The sequence below is a fragment of the Lampetra fluviatilis genome, chromosome 10 (assembly GCF_964198595.1).
Source record: "Lampetra fluviatilis chromosome 10, kcLamFluv1.1, whole genome shotgun sequence".
NCBI classification, from domain to species: Eukaryota; Metazoa; Chordata; class Hyperoartia; order Petromyzontiformes; family Petromyzontidae; genus Lampetra; species Lampetra fluviatilis.
In genome coordinates this window covers 2,183,860-2,201,641 of record NC_136284.1, presented here as the reverse complement: position 1 = coordinate 2,201,641, position 17,782 = coordinate 2,183,860, and the positions used below count along the sequence as shown (strand labels likewise).

At 57.5% G+C, this 17,782-nt stretch overlaps 1 protein-coding gene across 3 annotated transcripts in view; it reads left to right on the top strand.

Moving 5' to 3' along the window:
• Positions 1-17,782, top strand: part of LOC144934408 (low-density lipoprotein receptor-related protein 2-like) — a 103,243-nt gene that overhangs the window by 13,877 nt on the left and 71,584 nt on the right. For 2 of the 3 annotated variants that reach the window (XM_078860133.1, XM_078860131.1), the window contains exons 2-17: positions 2,217-2,324; positions 3,493-3,627; positions 4,946-5,065; positions 7,554-7,664; positions 8,140-8,253; positions 9,246-9,362; positions 9,768-9,929; positions 10,939-11,055; positions 11,549-11,680; positions 12,553-12,719; positions 13,104-13,327; positions 14,273-14,479; positions 15,022-15,224; positions 15,829-15,969; positions 16,436-16,639; positions 17,309-17,501. In XM_078860133.1, coding sequence (XP_078716259.1) covers positions 2,217-2,324; positions 3,493-3,627; positions 4,946-5,065; positions 7,554-7,664; positions 8,140-8,253; positions 9,246-9,362; positions 9,768-9,929; positions 10,939-11,055; positions 11,549-11,680; positions 12,553-12,719; positions 13,104-13,327; positions 14,273-14,479; positions 15,022-15,224; positions 15,829-15,969; positions 16,436-16,639; positions 17,309-17,501 — 2,455 coding nt within the window. The remainder of the gene's footprint in view (positions 1-2,216; positions 2,325-3,492; positions 3,628-4,945; positions 5,066-7,553; positions 7,665-8,139; positions 8,254-9,245; positions 9,363-9,767; positions 9,930-10,938; positions 11,056-11,548; positions 11,681-12,552; positions 12,720-13,103; positions 13,328-14,272; positions 14,480-15,021; positions 15,225-15,828; positions 15,970-16,435; positions 16,640-17,308; positions 17,502-17,782) is intronic. The other variant, XM_078860132.1, reaches the window with a different exon arrangement.

Here is a 17,782-nt window from a genome sequence, read left to right as displayed (position 1 = left end):
GGCCCCCCATGCAGCGACGGGGTTTTCCCCATTCTATCTGATGTACGGTTGGGAAGCCGACCCGCCCATGGAAACGCAGCTTGGCCTGTCCGCACCACGAACTAATTCAAAATTGGCAGAACATATTACATTTAATATTCATAAGCTGACAGAGGCAAGGGAGGCCGCGCGTGCACGGAAGGTGTCCGTGCACGACTGGAAACCAGGTGACAGGGCCTGGCTGCATTGCCCTCAGGCACCTTTGGCTACGTCGCCTAAATTGTTGAAGCCATGGCGGGGACCCGTGGAGGTCGTGCGTGTTGCACGCCCCCAGTGCGTTCAGATAAAATGGGGAAAGCGACGGTGGTACGTCCACCCCTCCCGACTGAAACCGTTCTTGCCTCCATATGGCTTCCCCTTGTGTCGTGAGGGCCGAGCATGTGACGTGACCGACGACCCAAAGGGGGAAATGTCTCTGCCTGATCCTCACATGTTTCCGCCTGATCTCCTCCCAGGTGTCTCGGAACTGACAGCTGCCGACCACCGGCGGCCGGATCTTCACGGCGGGGCCGGTCCTTTCAGGCCCGATCCGCGCCGTCTAGAGCAGCCGGAGCCACCGGACGGTCGTCAGCGTCCCGTCCCATATGACGGACCGGCCAGACGGACTCGCGCCAGGTCGCGCCGCTTTTTATGACCTACCACGTGAGGAGTCGAGGAAGCTGGAGCGCCTCGTCACTGCGTTTAGTCACAGAGACGCTGGGCGCGTTCATTTTCTGGAAATCGCTTTTATTGTGTTGTTCGTCGGGCTGTATATAGCTTCTTATCGAGGTGTTGTGTGTGTTGTTGTTGACTTTTCTTGTGTTAGTTGTCAATTTGTACATAGGTTGCTGTTGTGTTGTTGTTGTTGCGTTACGGGGCACACTGGGGGGTGGGGTTTTTGTTGTGTTAACGTTGTGTTGTGTTGTTGGTTAGCAGCCGGGCCGGCTGCGAGCTATGTGGGAGGGGGTGATGTAGTGGTGATACGCGCTGGGGTAGGGATCGGGTGCCAGCGCGTAGTGATTGGTTGGGTAGTGGAAACACGCGCTGGGGGAAAACGGATCGTAGAAATAGCGCGTCGTGATTGGTTAACTAAGGAGCGATGCTCACGTCGAGGTCCGCATCCGCTCCGTCTCCCGTGAGCAGGGACTATATAAGGTGATGCACACAGGCGCACGGGGAGAGTGTAACCAGCGAAGACTGAAGACGGAGAGGAAGAGATAGGGCCCTGTGGTACCCAGTCCCGCTGTCCTGTGGGGACCGGGACTCTGTGTAACCCAGAGGCGGAGTGTAGGGTGAGCATGCAGTGTGAGCATGCAGAGTGTGCAGTCAGAGTAATAGAGGTCACACGTTGTATCGTGACCAGTAGTCAGAAGAATAGAGACCACACGTTGTATCGTGACCAGTAGTCAGAAGAATAGAGACCACACGTTGTATCGTGACAAGTAGTCAGAAGAATAGAGACCACACGTTGTATCGTGACAAGTCAAGATTTAATAAAAAGTGTGTTACCCGTCAAGGAGTTTCCTGCCGTCATTTCCAATACTTCACAGGTACTAATTTTAAGGCTGAGTCGACCTATGGAGAGGCCCGTGACTGTTTCAGATATTCGTCACTGATGTCGGCAGTGAGCGGGAATCGAATTTGGGTCGCTGGGTTCGTAGTGCAATGCGCTATCCCGCTCTAGCGCTCCCCACTATAATCTATACACACGCTGTTAGCGAGCACTTATCAAGGCCAGCACGGCACACGAAGGGGTGGGTGGCCAGCACCACACCCGGCCGCCTTTGTCTCCCGAGTGGCGATATTTGCACATCGTACCAGGTACTCATTTGAGGCTGAGTCGACCTTGGAGAGGCCCAGGACCGGTTCGGATAATCGTCACAGGTATTGGCCGTCACGAACCACTGTGCCACCGCTCCCCAAACACTCGCACACTACAAAGACAATGCTCCCGTGTATGAATTACCATGTCATCGACTGCCTGCTGCTGTTCAAATCAAGGCTCAAGAACTTCCTTTCCTTCTGTGACTGCCTGCCCTGCCGTTGCATTTAAATCCACGTGGATGTTGTGCTCTGAGCTGCCTGTGCATGATGCTGGGTGTGGTGTTGGCCACCCACAGGTGCTCGCTAACGGTCACCTGCCCTAGTAGTCTGCGAAGGCTACACCGTTTGAGGGGGGCGTCTCTGTCTTTTTGCAGGATGCACGAGCGGACATTTCGGGTGCGGGAGAGGCCTCTGCGTGCCCTTGGCGTGGCGCTGCGACGGTCTGGGAGACTGCCCCGACCACTCGGACGAGGCCGGCTGCCGTACGTGAAGTGGGGGGGGGGGGGTCGGGTGGGGAGAAAGTGGGGGGGGGGGGGGGGGGTGGCGGGTGGCTCAGTACTCCGCTCAATTTCTCCTGAAAAGAAACCCCTGGGAATCGGAGATGCTGTCTTGGTCAACGTTCAGATTTGTCAAGATTTTTACACGAAACGTTACCGATGGCTCCGTTAATGACAATGGGAAAATTGCTAGAAGGATGCCGTGGGTCTTGGTCTCACCTGGTCCTAAATTAGGGGGCATGTATTCGGCTACGGTCTTGCGTTTGTATGCATCTCGAGAACGTCATTCACACTTCTAGCGCTTGAACGATGGTCGCATAGATTTACTTCCCCATTCTGTGATGATAGGATTCGTCACAATTCGGTTAAGTGAAATCGTAAATCATTGATTCTCTGGACGAGTGATTCGACGCTCGCAGCACGAGCGCAGGATTTGATTTTAATCGATTAATTGCCGACCTGACAAATCTTTACGTTGAATCGTTTCACGGGAAGGGGTGGGCGAGGGAGTGGGGGGCGATTGAACGTTCGTGCCCCCCCCCCCCGCCGCACTCTCCTGGCCTCAGCTGACAAGGGCAACGTCTCTCCCGTGCCCTGCTGCAAGTGCCGAGGGGAGTGATCGGCCCCGTTGGTTTTCTGACGTCCCCTGTGCCATAGCCAGACCGGCTCGTTCCGTGCACTGGCTCTGGTGGATGGCTCTCTGAACCCTCGGAAAACTGTGCTGAGCCATAATTAACCCGGTGATGCCAATCAACCTTGTCTCTGTTCTAGCATCCCCTCGTGTTTCGATGTGCCCTACTTATATGAAGTAAAAATGCACAGCGAATTCAGAGCGGGATTACTGTGAGATTGAGGACGAAGCAGGCAGCCGAGGTGACGTGCCTAATCTTCGTAGCAGACAGCTTCAAATGTAACAACGTTCTGCGCGCACCTCCCCACTGTCGGCGGTGGGCTGGCACTACGCACACTCGCGAATACCGGAGTCTGGTGGGTCACGAAGAGAGAATGAGTATGCATGGAGCCACTCGCGCAAATATGTGAAACGCGCGAATCTAGAACTCGCGCATAGCGACTGTTTAATGCATGTCCATGTGTCTGCATGCTCGTGTGCCCATGGACACGTGTCCGTGTGTCCCGTGTGCCCCCTGCGTAGCGCCGCCCACGTGTGGCCCCACGGAGTTTCTGTGCGCCTCGGCCCGCGAGTGCGTGCCGCTCTCCTGGGTGTGCGACGAGGAGGCGGACTGCGAGGACGGCTCCGACGAGCACGCGGGGTGCAGCGGCTCCCCAGGTACCCCCCCCCCCCCGCAACCTCCTCCACCCCCCCCTCCTCAACGTGCAGGCGGTCCGAATGCACTGGGGTCTACGGGCCAGAGGGGGTGCCCAGGCGGAGAGGGGATCAATTGGACAGGGCCCCCCTCCTTTCACCCCTCCCCGAATGAGCGTTGCAAGAAGACTGGGAGACTGCAATAGGCAAGTGGCGATCAGCCACAGCCAGGACTGGATGTGGGTTGCCTAAACCAAGCCCCGATTAGAGGCCGTCCATAAATGACGTCACGCGATTTTGGACGATTTTTGTCCCCCCCCCCCTCGTCACACTGCGTCACAAAAAGTCAGACCCCCCCTCAAATATGACGTCACAAAGTACTGCCCCCCCAAAAAAAATAAAACATGCTTCAAATCGCTTTAAACTATTGTCATTGTAGTGCGTATTTAATGTGGCGCTGCACTCTGATGTTGTCTATATTTATCTAAAGTTGTGCATTTTAAAGTGACGTCACATTTCTCAACCCCCCCCCCCTCGTCACACATCGTCACAAATGTCTGACCCACCCCCCCTAGGTGCGTGACGTCATTTATGGACGGCCCCTTATGATTGTTGCTGTTCAATCCTGGCTCTCTCAAGCAATTCTGCGTCTGAAACTTGGGATTTTACCTTGGAATCAGCACATGATGTGGAAGAGGGATCTGCGAGCGCTCCTATGTTGTCTCAAAACGTTTGTGCGTCATGCATCTACGGAGGCTCGCCGCATCTGTAGACTCTTGAAGGGAATGATTTACTTTGACGTACGAGGCAAAATAATAGTAATGTATCAAACCGAATCACGAGTGTCATTCATGCTGCCTCGAAAAAGCACTTGCTTTGGGGAAAAAAAACTTTTAGGATTTTAAATATATATATTATTATCACGTGTAAATGTATAGCAGCCAACCACTCTAAACGCGTGATGGTGATTTTAAATGTGGAGGGAAAAACCGGAGGACCCGGAGAAAAATCAACGTGACCTTGGGGAGAGAGAGAGAGAGACGCAAACTACAAATATACAGGCATTGTCAGGGTCTGGATCGAACCCACCAGGCGAGGTAGTTAACATCCTGCCACTGCGGCGCCCCACACGAAATGGGGAGGCCCTCATTCAGCAGTAGATTGACAAGAAGGGCTCTACATGTTCGTGTTTGCAAACAGGAGAGTGATACGTGACACTGGCACGCCGTGGAGGGTTTCCTGCGTGCATACCTCCTCGCTGTCGAGTCAATCTCTGCGTCTCGCACGGCGCCCCCTCCCCACCTCTCTCTCTCTCTCCCCCCGTGGCGTCGTCTCCTCCCAGCAGCACCCAGCGCGTGCGCTAGCGGGGAGTGGACGTGCGCGAGTGGGGAGTGTGTAGCCTTCGCACGCCGCTGTGACCACGAGCCGGACTGCACGGACGCCTCCGATGAGAAGTTGTGCCGTGAGTGACCGCGGCCCATCGGCCCTCCCTCCCTCCCATTTCTTTTCGATGATCGACAAAACGTCGGTTCCGTGTTTGTTGTGAACTTCAGATTGTTTATAGTTTTTTTAACAGCACGACTTATGTGTTTATTGCCCCCCCCCTCCCCATGAACGTCAGCTGTAGAACATGTGCTCTCTTCCAAATCCCACTCGGTTCAAATTGGAGTACCCCCTCTCAAGAATCCTCGCAGTCTGTACGCACGCCGGCAATCCCGTACTCCCCGCACCCTGCCCCGCTCTCCCACTCTATCTCTTGCGAGGATGACAAGATAATCAAGGGTCTCCACCACGTGTCTCTCTGAGTCTCTAAATGTTCACGGGTCTCTTTACAGCCTCAATTATTCTCAATGAGTCTATGGTTCTCTCTGATCCTCTGCGGGTTTCTATGAATGCTTATACAATTTGCTGCGATTCCCTAAGAATGACTAAGGGGTCTCCATGAGTCTGTATGGACCTCCATCAATGTCTCCCTCTTGGTCTCTCTGATTGCCTCTGTGTCTAATGGTAAATGTGATTGGATAGCGGTGAAGGAGACGGCCTTGCCGTTCATCTTGCGCGGCAGTGCCTACACGTCGGTCTAGGCCAGGGGTCGGCAACCAAAATAACAAGAAGAGCCATTTCTTTCCAATTCGGTACAAAATTCAGTATTTCAAGAGCCGCAATGCATCTGAGTACATACGTACTCATCGTCAAGAAGCAGCCCGTAAAGAGCCGCATGCGGCTCCGGAGCCGTAGGTTGCCGACCCCTGGTCTAGGCGGTCACACACCAATGCCTCGCTTGCGCACGATTGGACTCAGAGCTGCTGAACAGCCGTGCTTAGCTGCACTGGTCACACTCACCTAAAAAAAAGCCGTTACAAAGCGTCCATGTAAATTATAATCCCAAGTAAAATTAACTTTTCACTCAAAAATAAAAGTGTCAAGGAACAACCGGATGGAAACAAAACACACCGGCTGGCCCGACGCACACAAAGTACACACGCAAACTACACAGACGCCCGCAGAGAGACATTTCACGTAAATGAAAAATAAATACATTTCGGGGAAAATCTTAAACAACAAATCCACGTGCATGGAACCAACACCGTAAAGTGAGGCCAGTCAGCAGGTGTAACAGCAGCGGGGGTGGAAACCCTTCCCCAGGTGAGTGGGGTGCAGTGAGAACCTCGTGGAACTGGGCTCACTCAACTCAACAAAGGCCACGTGGCCTTACGACGTGGGACTAGACTGACGCAACCACGTGCGGTTTCATTGGAGAACACAGTTACACTCTCCTGCAACATCACTCGTGTAAACACATAACGAGATATTACCAGCGTGGTATGTATGTACGTATGCTGAACTTCTTTCCCACCGTACGTAGCCAACCGTGCTAATCGGAGGTTCGGCGGGAAGGACAACAAACATGCAGAGAGGCTTACACGTGTTTCAGGAGCGTTCTGAGCTCACAATTCCCTCCTTCAATTATCAATGCTTCCCATCCTCTTCTCCCGATATTGAATCCCCCCTCCTATCTGAATTCTTCTCTCCTCCCCTCTCTCTCCCTCACTTTCTTCCTCCCCCCTATCTCAATCACCCCCTATCTCAATCTCCCCTCCCTCCCTCACTGCAGCACTCAGTGCAGTGGTCCGGACTCTGAGCCCACGGAATTATAATGACATGTAATTTCAAACTGCATTTAGTAAAACCTAGCAGCGTGTCCCAACTTTGGTGCTCCCTTGTGCAATTATTTAAATACAGGCCGGCAATGAAACACAGGACTCCCGTGCTCAATGGACCTTTATCTCGTGGTAGACGTATTCTTACTCCTACTGCAATAGTGAGATCATAATAATAATGCTCTCGATTTATCCCAGATGGCCTCGCTGAACCTCAAGACTTTTTCAAGAGGGTCCTGCCATTGGACGTTTGGCCAATTCCACGAACGAGCATCGGGCTTCATACGGGCAGGAAACTGGATTCACTCAGAAAAAAAAACAAATATAACTCAAAACTCCACACAGATAGATTCTCCCTCCTCGTTGACGCGTCTGGGTCTCTCACGCTCGCCCCATTCGAGCCCCATTCATGGAGTCAAGTTTCCGTGTATCCGTGTAGTGTAGCCATGTGTTCATGTGTGTCCATATGTTCCTGTGTTGATATGCTGATTTGTCACTGAGTTCATGCGTCTATGTGTCTGTGTCTGTGTGCGTATGTGTGCGTGTCTGTGTTCGTGCGTCCATGTATTGGTGTGCGCGGGTGTTGGTGTGTCTGTGTGTGCATTGTCTGCATATGTCCGTATGTCGATGTTTCCCTGTGTGCGTCTGTCTGTGCGTCGCCTTGCCCGTGTGTGCGTGTGTCGGAACGTTTGTGTGCCCGTGCGTGTCAGAGTTTCTGTGTGTCGCTGTGCCCGTGTGTCGTTGTGCGAGTGTGTCCGTGTGTGCGTGTATCTGCGTGCCCGTGAGCAGGATACCCCGTGTGCCCGGAGCTCGCCTGCGCGAGCGGCGCCTGCTTCAACCGGAGCCAGCGCTGCGACCGCGTGGCCGACTGCAGGGACGGCTCTGACGAGCACGGCTGTGGTACGCTGGCACACACCATGACAAGGAGGATCCCCCACGTAGCCGTTGACAGACTGAGTGGGGCAAGTGCTGTTAGCGAGCACCTAGGAATGCCGGCAGGGCACGTGAGGGTGTGGGAGAGCCAGCACCATTTTCGACCGCCTTTGTCTCCCCAGTGCTCAGGTGGGTAGATTTGTAGCACGGTGGGCTTTCATCCTTCTGTGCCCAGAACACATCCCCGGGTTCAACTCCCATGCTGCAGTTCAATGGGAATGTTTTATCGGCTCTGTTTGTCTGAATTCCTTATGAATACATGAGTAAGAGCCATTGCCCGAAACGCCCACTGGTCAGTAGTCACACCACAACACGGTGTTACTACTGACCAAAGCGTCGTGCTTGATTCTCCTTACTATCCTTCGTGCTTGGACAGCACTGCCAACGCGACGAGCGAGCCGCGTGCGGACATTCACATCGTCGCCCCGCGCGGCGTGTGCAGGGTTCCGCTGCGGCACGCACGAGTTCGCCTGCGCCGACGGGCAGTGCCTCCCGGGGGCCTTCCGCTGCGACCACCGCCAGGACTGCGGCGACGGCAGCGACGAGGCCGACTGCGGTGAGAGCGCGCGGTGCAGACGCGTGTGTGTCGGTCTCCCGGGTCAGTGTGGGCTTCCGTGGTGCGTATGTGTGAATGCGTGTTGACCTTGTGGGGAGCGGTAGCACAGCGGTCAGCGCTGCGCTGCGAACCCGACGATCCGAGTTCGATTCCCGCTCAAGGCCAACACCGGTGACGATTATCTGAACTGGTCCTCGGCCTCCCCTAGATCGACTCAACCTCAAATGAGTACCTAGTGCGAACGTCGCCACTGGGAAGACAAAGGCGGCCGCGTGTGGTGTTGGCCACACCACTCCCTCGTGTGCCGTGGTGGCCTTCATAGGTGCTCGCTAGCAGCACTTGCCCCAACAGCCTGTGAAGGCTATAGGGGGGATCTTTGTCTCTGACTTTCTTTCACGCCACATCGCCAACCGTGCTAATGGGATATGCGGGGGAGGAACAACAAACTGACACACAAGAAGAAGTTCCAAAGAAATTAGTTTTCAAACAGACTAGATTTTAAGTGCGTAGCTCCAGTGGCTTTCTAATATGGGGAGGAAGACTGTTGCAGACGGCCGCAAAAGGCGCATCTGAAAGGGCGCGACGCAGTGACCATCTTTGTTCGATGGCGAGCCAAAAGCCGCTTGCGAGGATGACCGGAGTTCGTGTACGTGGGTCTGTGGTTCTCTGTGGAAGTCTTTATAGGTCTCTATTTCAATCTGCGTGTCTCTAAGTCAGTCTTGCAGTCTCTGTGTGAGCTTAGGAGTCTCCAAGCGATCCTACGGGTCTCTATGTGAGTCTATGGGCCTCTATGCTAGAAAACGCCGATGGTGAAACCACTGCGAGACCATTCGACTTTCTCAGTGAATCCACCCGCACGCGTCATCACCTGTGACTGCAAAAACCCGGAGCAGACTCTGTTGCCGAAAAACCACCTCTGCACCGGGCGATGCTCTGGCCTCTAAACGTTCCTCGCATGACGTACGCATCTCACCTCCCCCCACCCCCCACAGCGTACGGGACGTGTGGGCCGGAGCAGGTGGTGTGCCCGAGCGGGCGGTGCGTGCCGCGCTCCTGGCTCTGCGACGGCCAGGACGACTGCGGCGACTCCAGCGACGAGAGCGAATGTGGTGAGGAGGGCGGCGCCGTCGCTGGGCGAGACGCGCACGTGTGTGTGTATGTGTGCGTGTGTGTGTATGTGTGTGTGCGTAGGGAGTGGTGGTGTAGCGGTTAGCGCGCTGCGCTACGAACCTGGCGACCCAGGTTTCGAATGCCGCTCACGGCCAACACCCAGTGACAATTATCTGAACCGGTTCTGGGCCTCCCCTAGGTCGACTCGGCCTCAAATAAGTACCTGGTGTGGTGTGTAAACATCGCCACTAGGGAGACAAAGGCGGCCGGGCATGGTGTTGGCCACCCACCTCCACGTGGGTCGTGCCGGCCTTCATAGGTGCTCGCTAACAGCACTTGCCCCAACAGTCTGTTAAGGCTATACGGGGGATCTTTGTCTTTCGTTCATCTTTTTGTCTATGCAGAAGGACAGCAGCAGCATCAGCAGGCGAGCTGCCCCCCCGGGGAGTGGGGCTGCCCCGGCTCGCGGGCGTGCATCCCCGTGGAGCGCGTGTGCGACGGGATGCGCGACTGCCCCCCCGCGGGGAGCGGCGACGAGACCAACGTCACCGTGGGGCTGCTCTGCGGTGAGCCCCTCCCCTCGCTGCCCTCGGCTCTCCCTTCCTCTCCCGAGTTCTCCTCAAGGAAGACAAATCCCGAAACGTCCACACCTCGTGGGTCGCGTGTACGTTCGCGGCGCAGGTAAGGGAGCGGCCCGTGGCATTCCGCGGGGGGGGGGGGGGGCTCGCCCAACTAGGCGGGGATTTTAACGGAGACGCGAAAGTTCATCGGACGCTTCGTCACGGCTCTCGAGCGACGGTGTCGCTACGCCGGAGAATGTAAAATGTGCGCTGGTGGCGTCGTGGTGATGTCACTGGAGCGCTGCAGCCACGGTTTCCACGCTGGGGAGGTAGCGTGGCCCAGCCGTAACGCAATGGCTGCTTGTTACGGTTCACGTCCGGCAGGCCGCCCTGGTCATTTCTGTGGGTACGTTCACTCTCGTGTGAAAGGAGAAAGCCATTGTGTGCCGGTGTCACGGTCCAAATTTGGCGGAATAAAAAAATGCTCGCAAATTGCTAAATGAGATTACGCAATAGCAGCGATCATCGTCCCCCCACTGGCAAGCTAACGCAGGCGAGGAGAGGAGTCGCCTTTTCTCCCATGTATACATATGTTGGAACTTCTTTCGCACCGTACTTAGCTGACCGTACTAATCGGAGGTGCAGGGGGAAGGACAGCAAACTGAACACAAAAATCTATTCTAGGAAAGAAGTTTTCAATCTAAAATGAGTTTTCAATCCCATAGGGACAGCTACCACCCCATGCCCACCCCGTGCCCACCCCGTGCCCACCCCATGCCCTCCCCGTGCCCACCCCGTGCCCACCCCGTGCCCACCCCGTGCCCACTCCGTGCCCACCCCGTGCCCACCCCGTGCCCTCCCCGTGCCCACCCCGTGCCCTCCCCGTGCCCACCCCGTGCCCACCGCGTGCCCACCCCGTGCCCTCCCCGTGCCCACCCCGTGCCCACCCCGTGCCCTCCCCGTGCCCACCCCGTGCCCACCCCGTGCCCACCTCGTGCCCTCCCCTGTTCCTCAGGCTTCTCCGCGTGTGCGGCGCTCAGCTGCGAGTTCACGTGTCGAGCCTCTCCCAGCGGTGGGACCTGCGCCTGCCCCGGGCACCTCGTGGTGGCCAACGACAGCCGCTCCTGCGTGGGTGAGACCCCTGGGGGGGGGTGGGGAGCAGAGGTTAGGGGGAGAGAGAAGTTTTCAGGAATCTCAGTGCCAGCCTGGAGCAAGGGGCTCAAACCATCTACTCGTCGTGTCTCCCCAGAGTTAAGAAATTCTTGAATTCCCAAGCAGGAGAGCTTCCTCCTCATGATCTTCCCTTCCCACGTGTGCCAGCCTTCCACCATCTCAGAAGCCAAGCAGGTTTGAGCCTGGAGAGTGATTGTATTGGGGACCACCTCGCACACAACAGGTGGTGTAGGCAACATCAGTGGGAAATATTCTCAGAACCTGGCCTGAACTTCCCCTAGGTCGACTCAGCTTTACATAAGTACGTGGCGCAGGGCGCAAACATCAGCACGGGGGAGACAAAGCCGACCTGCCGCGGTGCTGCCCGCACCGCTACTCCCCGCTCTCGCCCCAACTGTGCCGGACCGCTACGACGCGCGGGCGCATGTCTCTGCCTCGTGCGTGTGCGGCAGACTTCGATGAGTGCAGGGTGTGGGGCGCCTGCGATCAGCTGTGCGAGACGCGACCGCGTGGGCACCGCTGCGCGTGCGTGGACGGGTACGTGCTGGAGCGCGGCCGCCACTGCCGTGTCAACGCCTCCTCCGGCAAGTGACCCCCCCCCCGCACCCACCCAACTCGCTCCTCACCCACCGCCGGCACCCCTACCCACCCTCCCGCCCCTCGTCCCCCCCCAAAACGTGGGTTCTGACGGGCGGGGGGGGGCGCGGGATGGGTCGGTCGAGCGGCATCTCTTTGTTGACTTCGGCGCGAATCCAGTCGTGGTGTCATTTCAGACGAACGAGTCTGCCGTCAGGGCTATTGGGGTCAGGTCATGGTTCTGTCTCCGTGCCGTCTCTGGGGGTCGACGCCGCTGTCGGTTTCTTCAATGTCCATCCGGCTTTTGCCGGTTGGCATCCCACGTACGGATAGTCCGGCCCTGTGGTGCTCATTTCCCACCATGACTGAGGACAGCCAAACGGTCCCCTGCCGGATGACTTGGTGTTTTAGAGGAGGCACATTAGTGAGACGTGCGTGCGGTCGCACATTTGGCGGAGTTGTTTCGCATGCTGAGAGGAAGGCGCACTTTTAAGCTGCCAGGAGGTCGGAGGACAGACCCAGGCACTGTGAGTTAATTGGATAGCGTGACTGGCTGATGCTCCGCTCGCTCCCCCCGCTGCGCTGATTCACTACTTTCAGCCAAATTGCTGGGAGTCGTCCAGTTCTGCGCGACTTTGCCTAGGTCGACTCAGCCTTAAATGAGCACCTGGTGTGTAAATGTTAGCACTGGAGAGACAAGGGCGCCCGGGCATGGCACTTGGGACACCGACATGTCGGCCTTCATAGGCGCTCGCTCGCAGCACTTGCCCCAACAGCCTGTTAAAGGCCTTTGTGTTTTATTATTGCGTGTCCATGCGTGCGTGCGTGCGTGTCCGTGCGTGTCCATGCGTGCGTGTCCGTGCGTGCGTGCGTGCCTCAGGCCGCCCGCTGCTCATCTTCTCCGACGGCCAGGGTCTTCTCGTGGGCGACCTGCACGGCCACGAGCTCCGCACGCTCCTTCCGTCGCCCGCCCGCGGCAGCCCCACGGGGGTGGACTTCCACGCGCGCCTCGGCACCGTCTACTGGACGGACGCCGCGCTCAACAAGGTGCCGGCTCGGGGTCGCGCCGCACCGCGACAGCCGCGCGGCCCGGGGGGGGGGGGGGAGGCGTCCGTCGCTCGTGTCGGGATTGGGCTCGGCCGATGAGATTTGCGTTGTCTTTGTGCTTCAATGCTGCGGGTTTGCTCCCCTCCCCCCCTCCGTATTTTAGTCGATGTTTATTTTCACCCCCCTCACGTCTGAGACCACGGGGGATCCCGTCCCCCCTGCCCCAACACGGACGCGCACGCCCTGTAACGCCAATTGTTGGGATTGTACCACGCGTCAGAAAACGTGTAAAGTACAAATCTTAAAAACGTATCTTTCTTTTCGAGTTGTCCTGCGGACGATCGGCCGTTGCTAAAACCCGTGCCGTGCCACGCGACCGCGCAGGTCTTCTCGGCGCGAGCGGACGGCTCGGGCCTGCAGGAGGTGGTGGGCTCAGCGCTGGAGACGCCGGAGAGCGTGGCGGTGGACTGGGTGAACCACAAGCTCTACGTGCTCGACTCGACGGCGCATCGCATCGACGTGACGGCGCTGGACGGCGCCGGGCGCCTCGTGCTGCTCGCCGACGACCTGGAGGGCGCCCGCGGCCTCGCGCTCGACCCCACGCTCGGGTGGGCGACGGCGCCAACGCACGCACGCGTTGCTTCCACGGGCGTACACGCTCGCCTCGTGGCGGCAGGGTGGCAATGCGGCGGTAATCCTTGTGCCTCGCAGCAAACAAAGACCTGAGCTCGATTTTCGACTCAGGCACCTTTCCCGCGTGGAGTTTTTATGTTCTCCCCTTGTTGTGAGTGATTTTCCATCGGATTCTCCGGTGTTCTCCCATTGCCAACAATACCACACACAATGTAACTTGTTTTGGCCAAGCATCCCAATGCTAAAACATTTCCTGCAAATTACCCATTTGGTTTGGCGCACAGCAACATTCCCTGCCGACTGCAAAAAACTTGAGGCTCATTGATTCTTGGGTAAACAAGCACAACAAGAATAAAGACAAAGATCCCCCCTTTAGCCTGAACAGACTGTTGGGGCAAGTGCTGTTTAGAGAGCACCTCTGAAGGCCGACGCGAAGGGGTGGGTGGGCCAGCACGACGCCCAGCCACCTTTGTCTCCCAAGTGGCGATGCTTACACACCACACCAGTTACTCATTTGAGACTGATTCGACCTAGAGGACGCCCAAGATTTGTTCAGATAATCGTCACTGGTGTTAGCCGTGAGCGGGAATCGAACTCGGGCTGTCGGGTTTCATAGCGCAGCGCGCTAACCGCTACACCACCGTGCAAAGTCACAACAACAACAGTCGCCATTCGCCACTAAGTGGCGGCGACGTCACCACGGCGCTTGTGCCAGGCTATGTGCACTTTAAAGCCACGTAAAGTGTCGGACACCCGCTGGCAGGAGGTCACGGGGCAGAGCCAGGTGTCACGGGTCGACTGGCACCGTAAACTCACACGTACACACGTACACACGCACACACGTACACACATACACACGTACACACGCACCAGCGGGAAGGAGTGTCGGCTAACCATCAGCTGGCGCCTGTGCCACGCAGGTTCATGTTTTTCTCGTCGTGGGACGCGCCGAGCGACGCGCCGCGCCTCGAGCGAGCGCACATGGACGGCTCGGCGCGCGCACCGCTCGTCGTGGGCCGGCTCGGCTGGCTCGCCGGCCTCTCCCTCGACCACGTGCTCAAGCGGCTCTACTGGAGCGACAGCCGCTACGACCGCATCGAGTGCGTCTCCTACAGCGGCCTCGACAGGTACTGCCCACCTCACCCTGACCGCCGCATCCCTAACCTCCACCCCCCCCCACCCCCGAGCACGTGATCTCTGGCCTGACCCTGACTCGAACTCTAAGGTGACCCTCGGCATCCCTGAATCTGTCCGGAATCCTGGACGGGTTCTCCTCTTCAACCCATCACGAACGCTGACAGGCGCTCTTCCCCTTTAATAACCCTAATGCCAAGCCTCGTCAAATGCTCCTCCTTGTCACTCTAACCCTCGACATGTGTTTCTAACCCTAATTCCAGCCTGAACAAATGCTTGCCCTATAACCCCAATCCTCTTGTGTCAACAGGTTAAGATGTGCTCACATTGGTATAGAGACAGAAAACGGAGTCAGATTCGGTGCCTGTGCTGCCGTGCGTGTGGCTACCTGCTCACGTTGCGCGGCGCGCGTTGCTATGCCGCGGCGCGCTGGGCACGGGCCCCCCCACCCCCCCCCGGCCAGGCGTCCGGCGAGAGCCTCGCGGCTCGGTCGGCACCGCAGGCTCTCGCTGAGCGTGTGTGCGTTGCGCCGCAGGCGGGTGGTGCTGAGCGGCAGCGCGGTGGTGCCGCACCCCTACGGGGTGTCGCTCTTCGAGGGCCGCGTCTACTTCACCGACTGGACGCGCATGGCCGTGCTGCGCGCGTCGCAGTTCGGCGGCGCCGAGGCCGCCGTCGTCCACCGCTCGGGGTCCAAGCCCCACGCCGTGGCCGTGAGCCACGTGGCGCGTCAGCCACTCGGTAAGGGACCACGCCGCACACGCTGACGGGCTGGGCTCCCGCACCAGCGGCGAGCGATATCGGAACAGGTCCTGGGACTCCGCTGGGTCGACTCGGGCTTTACTTCCACGCGTAACGTTCTTACCCACCCCCCGCAGCCTACTGGACATCTGTGATAAAGAGCTTTATAGCTCATCAGATTCCTCCAGTACACGTAAATATTCTGATTCTGATTCTGTCTGTGACGGGATGTTTGGACATTGTTGTTGATTTGTTTTTAAGCGCTTTATTGTTGAACTTGTTTGCATTTTCGTGTAATAATCTGTCGTAGTTTTTTTCCCCACCCCGTAATGTCCTGCAGCTGTCGCCACTGCTGTGGTTGTCCTTGTAAGAGAGCTGCTTAGCTCAGTGGGGCCGTGCCAGCTGAAATAATGAAGTCTGAGTCTGAAATGAATACCTGGTGCAGTGTGTAAGCGTAATCTCTACGGCACAAAGGCAGCTGGGCGTGGTGCTGGCCACCCACCCCCTGCCATACTGGCCTTCATAGATGCTCACTCAAAGCACTTGCCTGAACACTCTGTTAAGGCTATATGGGGGATCTTTGTCTTTGCGCGCGCGTGAGCAGTGCCGAACCCGTGCGGGCGGCACGGCGGGGGGTGCGAGCACGTCTGCCTGCTCAGCCACCGCGCCGACACCGACGGCCTCGGCTTCCGCTGCCGCTGCCGCCTCGAGTTCGAGCTGCAGGCCGACGGACGCAGCTGCGCGCGTGAGACAGCCCCCCGGGGGGTCACAGTCGGCCGCGATCGCGCCACCGCCGTGGCGACGGCCGCCACGAGCCGCCCCCCCCTCCCCCCCCCGCCTCTCGCGGTCGCGCGGTGCAACGATCCGCCCAGCTCTATTAACAATATTAAAATTGTAAATGTTGTGGATTTGCTCTCCAACACACCGGTGGGCTCAAGTAGTGACTTATTGGCGCGTTGTTTACGTGACAAACCTTACCGGCTGTGTCGGGTGGTGGAGGGTTACGACACATTTATACTTACGCGATCTAACCCAAAAACCTTTATTATGAATAATATTGGTCGCGAAAGCCTTCTACGTGTTAAAATGAAGCTACGTTGAGTGAATGTCATGGGGTGCCCTTTCAGTCCTCCTTCAGTGTCTGCGTTCCTGGAGGCTCCCTCCGACCTCCCTCTCTCCCCCCTCCCCGGTCCGCCTCCTCCCCGCGCCAGTGGTGCAGACGTTTCTGCTGGTGTCGGCGATGGTGTCGGTGCGGGGGATCCCACTAGCGCCGTCGCGCCAGGAGGACGTGGTGCTGCCTGTCAAGGGGAAGCCTTCCTACTTCGTGGGGGTGGAGTTCGACGCGGCGCGCCGCTCCGTCTTCTTCTCCGACAGCAGCAAGGGCAGCATCTCCCGGCAGAACCTGGACGGCACTGGTGAGCGGAAGATTGTCCGAGCCGGTCCTGGGCCTCCCCGAGGTCGACTCGGCCTCAAATGAGGACCTGGTATGGGTGGTCAATATCGCCAAAGGCAGCCCGGCATGGTGCTGGCCTACCAATCCCCCGCGCGTCGTGTCGGTATTCATAGGTGCTCGCGAAACAGCTCTTGTACCGAGAGTCTCTTCAGAGTATGTGGGGGATCTTTGTCTTTGGTGGGGAGCAGTGGTGCAGCGGTCAGCATGGTGCGCTTCGAAGCCTGCCACCCGAGTTCGATACCCACTCACAGCCAACATCTGCGACGAATATCTGAACCGGTCCTGGGCCTGGACCTGGTCGACTCAAGTCTTAAATTAGTGCCTGGTACGGTGTGTAAATATCAACAGTGGGGATACAAAGGTGGTCGGCCGCCCCCTAGTGTGCTGTGTCGGCCTTAATAGGTGCTCACTAACAGCAGTCGCCCCAAAAGTCAGTCAAGGCAATACGGGGTATATTCATCTTATTTTGGTTTGCGTGTGTGAGATGTACGTACGCTCGTGCACACGTGTGCTTTGGCACGTGCTGCGTGTGCGTCTTTGCGCACGTGTGCTTTGGCACGCGGATACGCATCCCGTGTATCGTGCCGCGTGCCACTCGCAACCCCTCCCTCCGCCCGCGCGGTGACGCCAGGCCGGCAGGTTCTGGTGGGGATCCAGGTGGAGGGCGTGGAGGCACTGGCGTACGACTGGCTCTCGGGGAACCTGTACTGGACGGACAGCCGGCGCCGGGACGTGTCGGTGGTGCGCGTCGCTGACCGCTCGCGCCGCGCGCTCGTGACCGGCCTGCAGTCGCCGCGCGCCGTCGCCGTGCACCCCCTGGCCGGGTGAGGCCCTTCCTGACAACGTCGTCGTTTTCTTTAGAATTTCCATTCGGAAAAATCTTTTCGCCAGTTTTATCCTCACGGTGTTCTCGGCATGTGTGTAGAGTCCATTGAATTTATACTCTTTGGTTCTTTCGGTAAAGTCACGTAGGTAGAAAAATATATATAAGGACTTGTTTCAGCATCCAGTTTCTCCATCCCACCTGAGGACGATTGCTTGTGTGGCGATATAAACGTCGTGATCTATTACTTTTTCTACCTACGTGACTTTACCGAAAGAACCA